This window comes from Lactuca serriola, chromosome 1, assembly GCF_051521515.1.
Source record: "Lactuca serriola cultivar US96UC23 chromosome 1, Lser_US96UC23_V15, whole genome shotgun sequence".
NCBI classification, from domain to species: Eukaryota; Viridiplantae; Streptophyta; class Magnoliopsida; order Asterales; family Asteraceae; genus Lactuca; species Lactuca serriola.
This window is the reverse complement of record NC_136408.1, coordinates 78,183,889-78,199,053: the sequence shown is the minus strand read 5'-3', so window position 1 is coordinate 78,199,053 and position 15,165 is coordinate 78,183,889. Positions and strand designations below refer to the sequence as shown.

The 15,165-nt window shown below is 33.2% G+C and overlaps 2 protein-coding genes across 2 annotated transcripts; both read left to right on the top strand.

Moving 5' to 3' along the window:
* The first annotated feature begins 528 nt into the window (after positions 1-528).
* LOC145057521 (protein NUCLEAR FUSION DEFECTIVE 4-like) lies at positions 529-2,280 on the top strand. Its single transcript, XM_079005384.1, has one exon. It carries the CDS (start codon positions 529-531, stop codon positions 2,278-2,280), a length of 1,752 nt encoding a protein of 583 aa, XP_078861510.1.
* A 9,826-nt stretch (positions 2,281-12,106) lies between these two features.
* LOC145057510 (uncharacterized) lies at positions 12,107-13,192 on the top strand. Its single transcript, XM_079005378.1, has 2 exons — positions 12,107-12,551; positions 12,644-13,192. Exons 1-2 carry the CDS (start codon positions 12,219-12,221, stop codon positions 13,190-13,192), a joined length of 882 nt encoding a protein of 293 aa, XP_078861504.1. The 5' UTR covers positions 12,107-12,218.
* Positions 13,193-15,165: the final 1,973 nt, after the last annotated feature.

The window sequence follows — 15,165 nt, the reverse complement described above, 5'->3', positions numbered from 1 at the left end:
TACTTTTCCACTTCCATGTTTTACTTAAACAGCCATAATAATCCCACGATTTCTAAAACTTTGATTTCGTTATTCAACTCAACTACGTAAGAACATGATATTTATTAAAACTGATATTTTTTTTTCTCTCTTCAAATAAAAACATGCAAACAAGGACACAACTACACAAGATTATCATTTACCAAATTGATATCCGTCCTTTGTGTATCAAGTTTTTGGGCTTCTTTATATCTTAGTGGGCTTTTTGGGCAACTTAATAGAAAAACTAGAAATTAACAATGCTAAATTGCTAATTGCCAAGTGCTAGTTGCTATAATCATATTATCAAAAATTAAGAACGCTATGTCGTTATTTTATATTTTTGACCATAACAAAATAATATCTGTTATCGTTTAGAAATTTTGGTTATTTTAAATTCAATGCCTGCAAGTTATAATAGTAGAAATTATTTTGTTTTCATCCTAGCAAAGCTTAGTTTTCTGTAAGAGTATTAATACATCTAGATTAATTAAAACCGAAAGAGCCAACATGAATGAGCCAAAAGTATTGTTCAAATCCATCACCGCCGTTGCCCGGCGAAACGGCGGCTGTAGAGGAAGTGAGACTTACCGGCGGTTAGCTGTCCAAGTCATCCGAGGGCGGTGGTTCTCACTTTTCGCCTCCTTCCTAATCATGGCCGGCGCCGGTGCAACTTACCTCTTCGGTATCTACTCCAAAGACATTAAAACCACCCTCGGTTACGACCAAACCACCCTCAACCTCATCGGCTTTTTCAAAGACTTGGGTGCCAATATCGGCGTCATCTCCGGTCTCATCGCCGAAGTCACTCCAACATGGTGTCTCCTCCTTATCGGCGCTGCCGTTAACTTCACCGGGTACTTCATGATATGGCTCTCCGTCACCCACCGCTTACCGCAGCCACGTATCTGGCAAATGTGTCTGTACATGTGCATCGCCGCCAATGCTCAGAACTTTGAGAACACCGGCGTCCTCGTGACAACCCTCAGAAACTTCCCGGAAAATAGAGGGGTTGTTCTGGGTCTGTTAAAAGGCTTCACCGGATTAAGTGGAGCCATAATGGCTCAAATTTACTTGGCCGTGTATGGCGATGATTCAAAAGCTCTTATCCTTCTGATTGCATGGCTTCCGGCAGCTTTATCGGTGGTTTTCGTTTACACGATCAGAGAGATAAACGACGTAAAAACAAAACCATCCAACGAGCTTAGGGTTTTTTACCATTTCTTGTATATATCCATTGTTCTAGCGTTGTTCATCATGGGCATCACCATAGCTCAAAAGCTCGTGACTTTTTCACCGGTGGCTTACGCCGGAAGCTCCACCGCCGTCTGTTTTCTACTCTTTTCACCTCTCTTTATCTCAATTAAACAAGAACTAGCCATCTTAAAGAACACCAACCAAGAATCAATTATCGTCTCTGAAGTCGAAACACAAAATTTAGATCATGAACAAGATGAAGAACAAGAACACTCAAAACCATCTTGTTTCGAATACATTTTCTTGAACAAACCCGAGAGAGGCGAAGACTACTCGATCTTACAAGCGCTTTTAAGCACAGACATGATGATTCTTTACGTAGCAACTTTTTGTGGGCTTGGAACAAGCTTCACAGCCGTCGATAACCTAGGTCAAATCGGCGAATCATTAGGGTATCCAAGAAAATCTATAAGCACATTCGTGTCACTCCTAAGTATTTGGAACTATTTCGGAAGAATCTTCGCAGGTTTTGTTTCGGAACATCTTTTAGTTACATACAAATTCCCAAGGCCTCTTATGATGACACTAGTTCTTCTTCTTTCATGCATGGGCCACCTTCTGATTGCTTTTCCATTCACGGGGTCTGTTTATATCGCGTCTATAATCATCGGGTTTTCTTTTGGTGCACAACTTCCCCTTCTTTTTGCGATTGTTTCAGAGCTATTTGGACTAAAGCATTTTACAACATTGTTCAACTGTGCACAACTTGGAAGCCCACTTGGGTCGTATGTTTTGAATGTGAGGGTGACAGGTCCGATGTATGATAGGGAGGCGATGAAGGTGTTGGAAAGAAGAGGGTTGGATAGATCGGTGGTGAAAGAGTTGGTTTGTATTGGGAAGCAATGTTATAGGCGATCGTTTATGGTGTTGGCTGGTGTTTGTTGCTTTGGAGCCTTGGCTACACTATTTTTGGTGGCTAGAACACGAGAGTTTTACAATGGTGATGTTTATAGTAAGTTTAGGGAGGAAAAAGAGATGAGGAAGACACAAGATTCGAGTTTATAATTGGTTGCATCGAATGAGTTTTGATTTAAATGATTGTAATGGTTAAAACTTAAAAGGAATTCACAGAAGAAAAAAAAAAAAAAAAACTAGGTGAAATGATGATGAGTCTTATACAAGAATTTGGGCTTTTATTAAGCCCAAAGATTAATAAGTATTGTCCTAAAGATAAGAATGTTTAGAAAGAAACCTAAAATGAGTTGTAGATAGATAGATTTGTGAGGTATTCCTTATCATCTTACAAAGTTTTATTAACCGTAGTTTTTGTCAAGGTGACTCGTTATCGTTTTTTTATTCGTCATTGCTAATTGCATTTGAAGAGGCCATTGCAAAATCCATTTTTCAATAAGCTCAATTGGGAAATAAGAGGTTAGTTTTTTCCAACTTATATTTTTTTGGGATGACGATATTGGAGATTAGTCTCAAAATAATGCTAGAAACATCGTTTTAATATTGTGTTGTTTTTATCTCTTTGTCGTTTAAAAATTAACTTGCAAAAGAGTAATTTGATGGTTTGCTTCTATTATGGGGTGTTGTCTGTTTTGATTTCCTTTCATGTATCTTGGACTACATGAGTACATGCAGGAAACAAACTGAATCGAGTGGAAGGTTTAAGATGATTAGTGATCTTTCCTTAAAAAAATTTCTAATTGAAAAGTTACGATCAGTCGTATTTTTTGCTCATGTCGTATGGCAGTTTCAATATGAAGACGAATTGCTTTGTAGTAGAATATTGAGATCACGTCGTTTGATATTATCACGAGACACGAGTAGCTTTTTTGGGCCGACAATATTAGACTTGCAATAAGACAATGTCAATATTTGAATGCGGTGGGATTAACTACATTTTAAGCTTTTTAAATTATTCTTTACAAGCCTTAAAAACAATTAAAATATTCTATTTTTGATAAAAATGTCTCCCTATCCTATAGTTAAATTTTTAATAGAGTTTCCAAACTTAAATCAATTGGGTGGGTTGGCTTCAAAAACCATAATTTGCTATGTTATAAAAGATCATTCGTTGAAAAAAAAAAACGTTTTTTTCAAATGAAATATCCATATGGTGTACATTTTATGTAATTTTTTTAGAATATCAATATGGAAAGAGATTAAAAAATAATGAATTTATATTTTTTTTTTATAAAAATTAAGTTTTAAGACAGTTGTTTAAAAAGTGATTTTAATGATCCTAAGAAAATTGATGATATTAATTAATAGAACTTTAATATATATATATATATATATATATATATATATATATATATATATATATAAAGGACTCATGCGAAAATACAAATAATTTTCGAAAACGCAAAAACAATGAAAACCTATGAGATTGTGTCACCTCAACCTTATATTTTAGACAAAAATCAATCCAAACTTTGAACTACATGATGATAATCCACGATAGATGAGAAATTGTTTTATATTAGCAAAACATGTTTTTTGACATTTTTATTATGAAAACTTGAATTTAAAAATGGTTAAGGACATTAAAAAAAAAACGGTTGTTAAAACCATCTTTAAATCTATATTACCATAACACCCTTCAATTTAAAATTATCATCTTTAATTTATTGTTAATAAATTTAATTTTTAAAATACATGTGTTTTATTTTTATAAGATAAAATCTGTTTTTGCAAAATATTTATGTTACTTTTATATATATATATATATATATATATATATATATATATATATATATATATATATATATATATATATAGGTGGGTTCAATTGAGAAAATAAAAAAGGTTGAGAATGGGGGAATCATTCTCAGCCACTCATTTAATCTAAGCATAAAAGACACGGTGACAAACTTGTAAATATCGTAATAACCTTCAATCTCAAATACGTAACTATAGAGAATTCGATAACTGTGCGTTTATCATCAAAAATTTTCCTCCAACCTTCAATAATCATCTAGATTTCTTCAACTAAACCGGAATTTCTTCGTTGTTCATGAAATTGGAATCGGAGTTCTGGACTCGCAGTCACAGTCGACATTGGGGGACTTAGAATCGGTAATCACAGGTTCCCAATCGGATTTTCGGAAATCAAAATCAAATTGAGAAATCGATCAGAGATAGGATGTCGCATCTGAAGTCGAAATCGGAAGTATATGATGATTTGGAATTGATAACTTGATGTTTTTAACATTTTTATAATAGTTAACTTGTTTGCACTCCAACTGATTGATGAAATGCATAAACTAAATTACCACGTTATATTCACATATGAATATGTTTTCTCACATGAATCAGTATATGATTATTAAAAACACAAAACAAATATGCAAGTCTGTATGTTATTCATATGTGAATAACCTATAAAAATTATATATATTTGTCAAAATATCTTCAATATTCATAAATGAATATACCTTGTAATATTCATATTTGAATATACTGTGTAATATTCATAAGTGAATATATCATCTAATATTCATAAGTGAATATACTCTATAATATTCACATGTAATATACCATGTAATACTATGTAATATTCACATATGAAATATTATTTAATACTCATAAGTGAATATATATCATCTAATATTCACAAGTGAATTCATCGTCCAATATTAAAATATGAATATAGTATGTTTATTATATGCTATATTAATATATGAATGATACTTAAATTGTAAAAAAAAATCATACTTTTTATTCATAAGTGAATAACGATGTACTGTAATAAAACCTGATGCATTGTTATTCATTTATGAATAACGATAGCTGAAAATATAAAAAAAATAAATTTTTTATTTTATCTTAAAAATATATCAATATGGATTTCTATTTGTAGAGAATAAAAAATCATGAATTTTGGTATATTTAAAATCATTTTTTTGATAAAAATAGCTTATAAAAATTAAAAAAAACGAAAAAAAAACTATGTTTTTGTATATATTAAGGTAATGATTAGCATAGTTTAAGGAAATATGTTATGTTGGAAAACACATGTGCATTCGTTTCCATTTTCCACCGGTACGTTAAAGGCTTTTGCGGCAAAAATAAATGATTAGCTGAGAATGATTCCCTCATTCTCAACCTTTTTTTTTTCTCAATTGAACTCTCCCTATATATATATATATATATATATATATATATATATATATATATATATATATATATATATATATATATATATATATATATATATATAGGGAAGAGTTATATGGAAAATGAATGATTAGGGCAACACATATTTGAACCAATGAAAACATGACAACACATCATTTCCACAATAACTTCCACAATACATTACTTGTGAAGAAAGAAATGGACACGTGTCATTTGATTATTGGTTCCGGTAGATGTTGCCCTAGTTATTTGTTTTCCATAGAACTCATTTCTATATATATATATATATATATATATATATATATATATATATATATATATATATATATATATATATATATATATATATATATAACAAATTGCGTTTGTTACTTTAAATTCGATTGAAAATATGTTTTCTTGTAATGGCTTTTTATCACGATATGAACTGGTTAAAAATACTTATTACTAAAATAAAGTTTTGAGCAGGTCCAGAAATGGTCAAAATGAAAAGCAATTCTTTTTCCCATCAAAGACTTGTCAGTTTCTTCCTTACAGATTGACTGGTCCGGAAGTTCGGCTCTGGGTCTTTTTTTTTATTAAAAAACAAACATAAAGAATTATTCACATATTTTATATTTTCTCAAAAACGATTAATGTTAATTTCTATTGGTTGATTCGATAGAAGTTTTATATCGATGTGGTATGTAAACAATCAATAATCAGCGCTGTTAATCTTTTTGAATAATTAAATTAACTCTTTTAAAAATCATATTTATAGATATTGTGGTCATAATATTAATATATATACATATATATATATAATTAGTTGTAATCGATTGAGGAGTGCCACAATATAGAACGTATACCCAAAAATATCAAACACAAAATGTATAAATATATGTTACTTTCTCATCCATGTTTTACCATACATTGTCATTTTGCATGATGCAGTTTTTAAAATAGTCTGTCACACATTGAAAATCATATTCCCTAAACTCACGAGAAGGAAAATTCATGTTAGATTCACACATGCAAATTTCCTTCATTCTCATCTAAAAACAAAAACATTAGTTGGTTTAAGCATTGACATTCCTTTTAATGGACAAATTAAGAAGTTTACTGGTGCCTCTTACTTGGCAAAAACATCGGCACGCCTAAATACTATAACGTCCCAATTTTCACAACCAAATTTTTTTGATTGTTTCTTTAGATAAAAGGAATCATTTCCATGGAGTTATTTAATAAACCCATTTGTTCCAACAATTTACATCCCAAAATCATAGTAGAATCATAAATGTCGAATCACAAAACAAGAAGGTTGTTGATGTGTGTGCAGTCATACTTTCATCTTTCCCACGATCATCTGAAGTACCTAAAATATTTAAATTCATAACTGTAAGTCAAAACTTAGTAAGTTCCCTAAAATACTACATATAACAATATACATACAACGGGTCCATTCCAACCCAGCGGATGTCTAGGCTCACAACACTTTAGTTGATCTTACCGTCAACCTGACCATGTGAATGTCTAGACTCACAAACACTTAATGTTGATCTTGCCATAAACTCACCTCTCTTGTCCCTTAACATAAATTGTACCGCACGCACTATTGGTCATCCGCACAAAGTTGGACGCCTCAACCCTTCATAATACAGATAATAGACAAATCAACATTACATGTAACAGTCTATGAGTATACCTGCCTAACAACATATAACAGTCTAGCCACATCCCGACACTTTAGGATACATACTGCAATATATAGTATAATGAGGATACTCATCTCAGTTGAGCATAACTCATAGAGAAGTAAAGGCTGGTACTACGAATCATCTAAAAAATATTTAGAGGTCAACCTTCAGTCTACAACCTAAAACCCTCAAGTTAACCAAAAGTCAACCTGGACAAAAGTCAACGACCAACGGTTAAAGTTAATGGTCGAGCCATTGTGTCGTGGCCAACACCATGGTTGCGTTGTGGTGCCTAAAAGACAGAGTAATCGAGTTTCAACCCACCACCGTGTCATAGTCCTCATCTATTTGTGTCGTGACCATAGCCTAAGCAACTTAATAGGTTAAACACTTAACCCATAATCTCCAGAGCTCAAAGGCTTAGATCTGATCCTTCTAAAGGTATTAATGTATAAAGTTTCCAACTTTATCCATTAGGACATCCTAATAAGTCAAGATCTATAAACCTAAGTCCTTAATGGATACACCAAGTGCATGAACACAAAGCTAGGTTATGCACACAACATTTCTAACCACCACCATGGTCCATAAATCATAATATGGACCAAGAGGTTCTGGAGTTCACTCCAACTCCAAAAGCATAGAGTCTTTGGGACAAAAATCTCATAAAAGTGCTCAAAGTTAGACCTAATGAAATGATAACCAAGTTAGGAACTTTATACCTCCAATGGGCATAAATGAGGTGAAGTTGGTGGATCTACACTGGAACCAAGCACATAAGCTACAAGGGGGACTCCTTCTTCCTCCAACCTTCACAAAATGAAGCTCAAACACTCAAAAAAAACATTTATGGAGGCTATTGATTAGGAGGATTTCGTTCTTAGAGAATGGGTGCTACCAAATGAGGTAACCCTATAAGTTAGAGCCTTTAAATAGGGATCAAACCCCAGGGTCTAGGGTTTTAAACCATAGCTGTCACCGCGTCATTGCTAATGTTTCGCCACATTATGGTCAACAAGAACGTGTGTCTACTTAATGACGTGTTCACGTCGTGGTGATCCTCCACCACCACGCCGTAGTCACTGAAAATCACAAAATTTCTAAGATTCAAAACATTTAACACAAAAGAATAATACATGGATAGCATATGTTACAAATACGTCAAAAAGAACATTCCTAAACAAATCATGTCGGCACTTGAAAACACGCGAGCTCTTTACAATTCACTACATGCTCCCCAAAAGAATCCATGCATGACTTGCGACAAATTGGGGATATCTCAAAAACCAGAAATAATGGAATCATAAGGTGATGCTTAACGATATCATGATACTTTATTGATCATATATGTTGGTACTCAAAGACACTAAAAAACTTGTTTTTATCAAACAGTCATGTCGAAGTGTACTTTCATGTCTTGGACAATTTTACCAAAAATTACACTCACCACTACATGTTGAGCTTTAGGAGGGGTGGTATCCTTATTAGTAAAAACATTGAAGTCAAAACTCAATCGTACCATGAAGACAAGCCAAAAGCACATGCATGATCAAAATTCACACCACATATGCCACTACTATGTAAGATGTGGTCTTGTAACATCCATTATTGGGCCCTAAGGCCACAAAAGCATAAGATGAAGCCTCTACCACTTAGCACAATCCCATACCATAAGCCTAATGGTAAGGAAGCAAGTCGTCACTGGATGTCCCCAAAGAAAGGACCTCCACAAACTACCATGTCCACAATCGACCCACGTAATGCTCTGTTAAAGAACAATTTTGCTTTCTCCATGTGAATGGGTTGGCACGTCACCAAGCCAAAGAATAGTTTGGCAATACTCATGAAAGATCAAAGGAAATGGATCTCACTCTCAGGGTCACATAGTTGTGGAATAAGACGCATCAAATCAACAATGTTAACAAATCTTTTCATGGCTTGCCGGCTAATAAAACTCACGTCTCTACTAACTGCCCCATCAAGAAGCTTCACCCCCAATAACAACCCCTTAATGGGTATAGGTAATGAACCCTCATAGAGCTTACTGCCATTATATAAAGGCCAAAATAACTTAGTTATATTGATATTTAGTTCAAAATCTAATGCTAGACTTGTAACCTTAACAATGTCCAACACTCTTGCTACATCCTCTAATATCTAAGGATGGTCTCATCATCAAGATACCATGCATGCAAAAGTAGCTTGCAATTGTTTCTAATATTATGTACAACTAGGTGCAATACAAGAACAAAAATTAGTGGTCCCAAAGGGTTGCATTGTTGAAAACCAATGGTGTAACAAATACGCCTATCTCCTAAATACAACCTCTCTACATGTCCATATAATATTTCTACCCACAAAGAAATCTAAAGGCACACCAACCTGCCCTCATGTAGTAAAACTGATCTATCCACCAAAATCAGTAATCCGTACAAATAAAATTTGTAATTTTTCTCTAATCTTTATTAAATTCAGACAAAATTACATTATTGGTCCTTACGGTTTGCTAGAACTAACTAGATAAGGACAACTATAGAAACGTCTACGTGGTTTGTCATGTTGTTTCCATTTATTGTGTGGTTGGTCCTTTACGCATGTAAATTGATATTTCTACATTTTTATTTATTTTATATATTTTTAACTATATATATATATATATATATATATATGTATATTAACCATTACCCCTACCATAGCTTACCCGAACCTGTCTTTGTCCTGGCATGTATTGCCACCCACAAACTACCTCCACCCATCCTTAATTCACCTCACACCTCCCTTAAAACCATCTCATGTGGCCACCCTTAAACCACTTAAAGATGTCCTTGAAACATATCCTCCATCATTGATGTTGATTCTCTATATCCCTACTCTGTTTCGTAGAACCACACCACCATCACCATTTTGAATTTTTAATGTCGCCGAATCCTCGTAAAACACAATACTATTATCGATTCTCTATATATTTGCTCTTTTTCGTTGTTGGCCTCCATCGTTTTAGGTTTTTTGACTCCATTTGCAAATTTTAGATGATTAATTTGTAGATCTTAAGTTGTTTAGTATATAAAAATGATGACCCTTTCTTCTTCGTAGGCGGTTCCATGTCGTCTTCGTTGGTCCTTTCTCTCTCTCTCTCTCTCTCTCTCTCTCTCTCTCTCTTTAAACATCTATCTTTTCTCGCTTTTTAGATCTTATTTTTTTTTCACAACGACTTTCCATTGCATCTGTACCGAAACCTTAGGGTGTTTTAAGAAAATAGGTATTATGATATCATCATCTTAGTAGGAGTTGTACCTCACTCTAGGGTTTAAGTTTGCATAAGTTCTCATAGTGTATGAATATCATTACTGTAGATTTCCTATTCTTTCTATGGTAATCATGATTTCCTTTTGGTTATCTTTATTTAGACCTAATAGTGAATCTAGTCTGGTTTCTTCTCAATATCAATCTTTCGATTGCTCAAATTCTCTAAATTGGATAAAATCAAGGCTTGTAGTTGTACATGTTCTAATTCGAAATTTTTTGTTGGAGCTACTGATATTATGGTTGTTACGGAAATGAGGATAATGAATGATGGAGGCGAGGGAAGACATGTAGTGGTAGACGAAAGGGAAAGGTGACGAGAGTAAAGAAGGAATGGAAAGCGTAAGCGACTTCTTTTCTAGTAGAGGTGGGCGGGCTTTAGGGTTATGTAATGTATTTTTTTAATCTTAGAAATATTAATTTAATTTTGAAAAGAAAAGTAATGGTAGACCATAAGGACCAATCGTGTAATTTAATCACCAAGATCAACCAGCAAAAACTGAAACCACATGGAGCAAGCGGAAAGACATTTCCGTACTTGTCATCAACAACTAGTTTTGGTAAACCACAAAGACCAATTATGAAATTTTGTCTTTATAATCACATATAAACTATAGCGGTTTCCCTGATTTCAAGGTTATTAGGGGATGTTTGGTACGGTGAAATAAAAGTAGAGAAAAGGAATTAATTCCTTTTCCCATGTTTGATTAATAAAAAAAATAAGGAATTGGGAAATAAATCAATTCCTTTTCCATCCAAACAATTCTCTATTTTTAAAAGAGAAAAGGAGAGAAATAGGATCGCTACTCATATCGTGCGTGGGTAGAGAATAAAAAAAAAAGCGGAGAATTCATCGTGTCCCCCATTCGATCCCCGGTCCATGCAATTTCTGAATTTTTTCAATGATCGCTACTGGATATCATGGAATCGGCCCACGTAAGTGATCATAAGAATTCCCGTTTGCCCTACATATTCCTTGCTCCTCTCTGTTTTCGAAACTTCCAAGTCACGACTTCACTTTTCTTGGTCGATTTTGGAATCATCGATCCTCTTCTAGTTGAAGGTATGAGTTCATGTTTCTTTCTTATTCTACTTGTTGGTTGATTCTGTGTTAATTTGCTATGAATTTTGATTTTGAACTCCAATTCCAGAATATGTTAATCTTGCTAGGAGTTGTTTCTTTTTACATGTTTGAATCTTCTTATGTTGAAATCGATCTTGGTGGTTAAATCATGTAGATAAGTGTTCAATGATGATCAATTGCTATTTGTTCATTGTTTATGATTGAGTTGAATGAACAAAAGCAATTTTTTTTTTTACAATTTCATATTTTTTTTGATTTTTTTCTCCAATTTGAACCATCATAAAAGATTCATACCAGATCGGATTGATGCAATTTTTTTTTCCAGATTGCACTCCTCTGTCTTGTCTACGTTTTAGTATCAAACAACAGCTTAATTGGTTATGTTTTGGTTGAGTTATACATCCCCAAACAGGAGCTGTTATGATTGTTGCATAATAATTCTGCACTTTTTTTATAAATTTTGACAAACTTTGAACCCTCATAAAAGATTCATGCCTAATCGGAATGATGCGATTTTTTTTCCAGATTGCATTCCTCTGTCTTGTCTACGTTTTAGTATCAAAAAACAGCTTAATTGGTTATGTTTTAGTTGAGTTATACAGCCCCAAACAGAGGCTGTTATGATTTTTGCCTAATAATTATGCACTTTTATAAATTTTGACAAACTTTGAACCCTCATAAAAGCTTCATACCTGATCGGAATGATGCAATTTTTTTTTCCAAATTGCACTCCTCTGTCTTGTCTACGTTTTAGTATCAAACAACATCTTAATTGGTAATGTTTTGTACGCATGGCTGGACGAAACAAACACACATGGACTACTGAAGAAGATGCAAAGTTAATTGAAGCATTGTTGGAGTTACATGTATCCGGAAAGTATGGTGGTGCCGATAACGGATTCAAACCCGGTTATTTAAAGGCAGTGCAACAACTACTAGATGTAAGTCTTCCTAACTCGGGTTTGAAAGCAGAGCCTCATATTAAATCGAGGATGAAGACATGGAAAAACCATTTCAACATCGTGCACGACATGGTATACGGAACAAACACGAGTGGATTCGGTTGGGATACGGATAAATGTTGTGTTACCGCCGATGCTGAAGTTTGGGATGAGTACATAAAGGTACTATAATGATTATGTTTGTAGTACTTTTTGTGTTATTAAAACGTATTGTAAATGAGTAGTAACCAATTAATTTTGTGCCATTCTAGTAGAGTCATAAAGGTGCTGCATGTTTTCGCGATAAACCATTTCCCCAATTCGATAATCTATGTAAAATCTTCGGTAAGGACAGAGCTACTGGTCTTGGAGCTACTGGTCTTGGAGCTACTGATCTTGGAGAAGATGTGACTGAAGAGACACAAAGAAGCTCACATGTTGATGTGGAAGGGTTGGAAGATATTGTTGAAGAGACGCAACAAATTGCTCGTGGCAATAGTAAACGCAAAAGGCCTCTAACAGATGACACCGAAAGCTCTTATAAGGAAGCTGCAAAAGAAATGAAAGAGACTTTCAAGGAGGTTGGTGAAAAACTCAATGAAACAATATACAATATAGGAATGCACGAAAATAAAGAAGCATGTGATATGATAGATAAAGTTATCGAAGATATACAACACATGCCAAATATCAATGTCAAACAGCGAATTAAGGTGATTGACATGTTTAGCAAAGATCAATTTCGTGCCCGGGCATTTTTTAAGATGACAGAAGAAGAAAAGATTTGTTATATGGAAATGATTGGGGATGGCTCAATATCATGATTAGGTTATTTTAAGTTATGTTTTTTTAGTTGTTCGTAATATTGAATTATATTTTTTGCATATGCTACATTGGATATAGTTTTTGAATAGTATGATTGTCATATTTTTTTAAAATCTATTTGTATGTTATTCTTTCATATTAGAAATATGTTTTCCAATACAAGATATATAAAAAATAATATTAATTAATTAGAAAATGAATTACTTAGTAACAATTAATATTAAAATAAAAAAAAATAATATACATAAAAGATGTATATTTTGATTAATTAAGATATACATCATAATGCATTTTTATAAAAGAATGTTGTTTGAAAATGAATAAACAAGGTAAAAAAACTCATTTTCATTTTACTGATTAATACAACCAAACAAGAAAAATGATTCTAAAAAATATTTCTCTAGTGAATTCTCAGTTCTACCAAACAGGGGAGTCAATTCTCTTTCTCCAGCTTAATTCTCTTTCTCTGCATTTCCATTCTCTGCAACAATTTCATTTCTCTGTACCAAACGCACCCTTAATATCTTCAATGCAGATTTCCTATTTTTTTCTGGTATGATTTTTCCTTTGTTACTCCATGCTTAGCCTCGTGACTCAAGTTTGGTTTTGTTTCACTCTTACACTTCCGACTGCTCAAATTATCTTAAATCTTAATCGGTAAACCGAAGGCCTGTAATTGTTCATGTTCAAATTTGAAAGGATTTGTTGGAGCTACTTATTGTATGGTTGTTACTACGAGGACATGGATGATGAATAGTGGTCGTGGTGGAGGACATGTGATGATGGTCAAAAGAGGGAGGAGATTGGAGTAACGAAGGAACGAAAGGGTAGGCAAAATCTTTTCGAGCGGGGATGCATGGACTCTAGGGTTATATATGGTTATATTTTAAAATTTTGAAATATTAATTTAATTTCAAAAAAAGAAATAAACTAATGAAAAATAAATTATGGGTAAAATAGTATTGTAGATCAATTATGAAACAAAATGAAATCACAAGGTTAACCACACAAAATTTAAAACCATTGGAACCAAACACGTTGGCATTTTTGTAGTTGTCTTCGACCAACTAAACTATATAGACCAGTCGTATAATTTTGTATTGAGTAAAGTACATATAAAACACAGTTAGCCCAATCAACCATAACAATTGTCCCAATTTTGAGGTTAGGAAATTAGGGATTTGCTTCTTTTTTTTTTGGCAATTGCTAAGCAACCCTTAGGCTAGGGGAGTGGTGTCAATAACATCAAGCACCACCTCCTCCCAAACCAACACCCACGTGAGCCTAATGTTATCAAGATGAGAAAGACTCAAATATTACCAAGATGAGAAAGACTCAGTAAGGTTTTGTCGAGTCACACAAAAAATCTCAGCATGCCTAGGTTAGAGGGCGGTGTTTCCCTCATTACCGAACTCCATGTCACCTTCCACCTCACATTTGCAGAGTTCTTCTTCTCATTCCGTGTAGTCTTATGGACCTATATCACACATTTCTCCTTATTCTTGAATGAAGATCTCATTATTGGAACATAGGTTGACGATTTAATTACCACATCTTTCACATCTTTTATATGTTTTACCAAATAAGTCATTATGAGATGGTTAAAATATCATATGTTATTTTTAGGATAAACTGTCATTTATATTATGGCAATAGAAATGTGACTAAATTTTTTTATACCTGATAATGAAATTGACAAAATAATAAAAAGACAGAAAGTTACTTAACATCTTTTATACGATAATATTTTCATCTCACACTTTTAAGGCAAAAACTACTTTAAACGAATAAAATAAATAACATGCAGATATGTCACTATCTCTTCCATTGGAAAAACGATCATATCCCCAAATAAAAACAAACATAAGTCGCTATAAATAAATCAGAAGAAAATCGAGTTATTATTTTATATGATTAGACCAAAACAATATATATATAAAGAAATATAAAAAATTCACACTGTACACACACA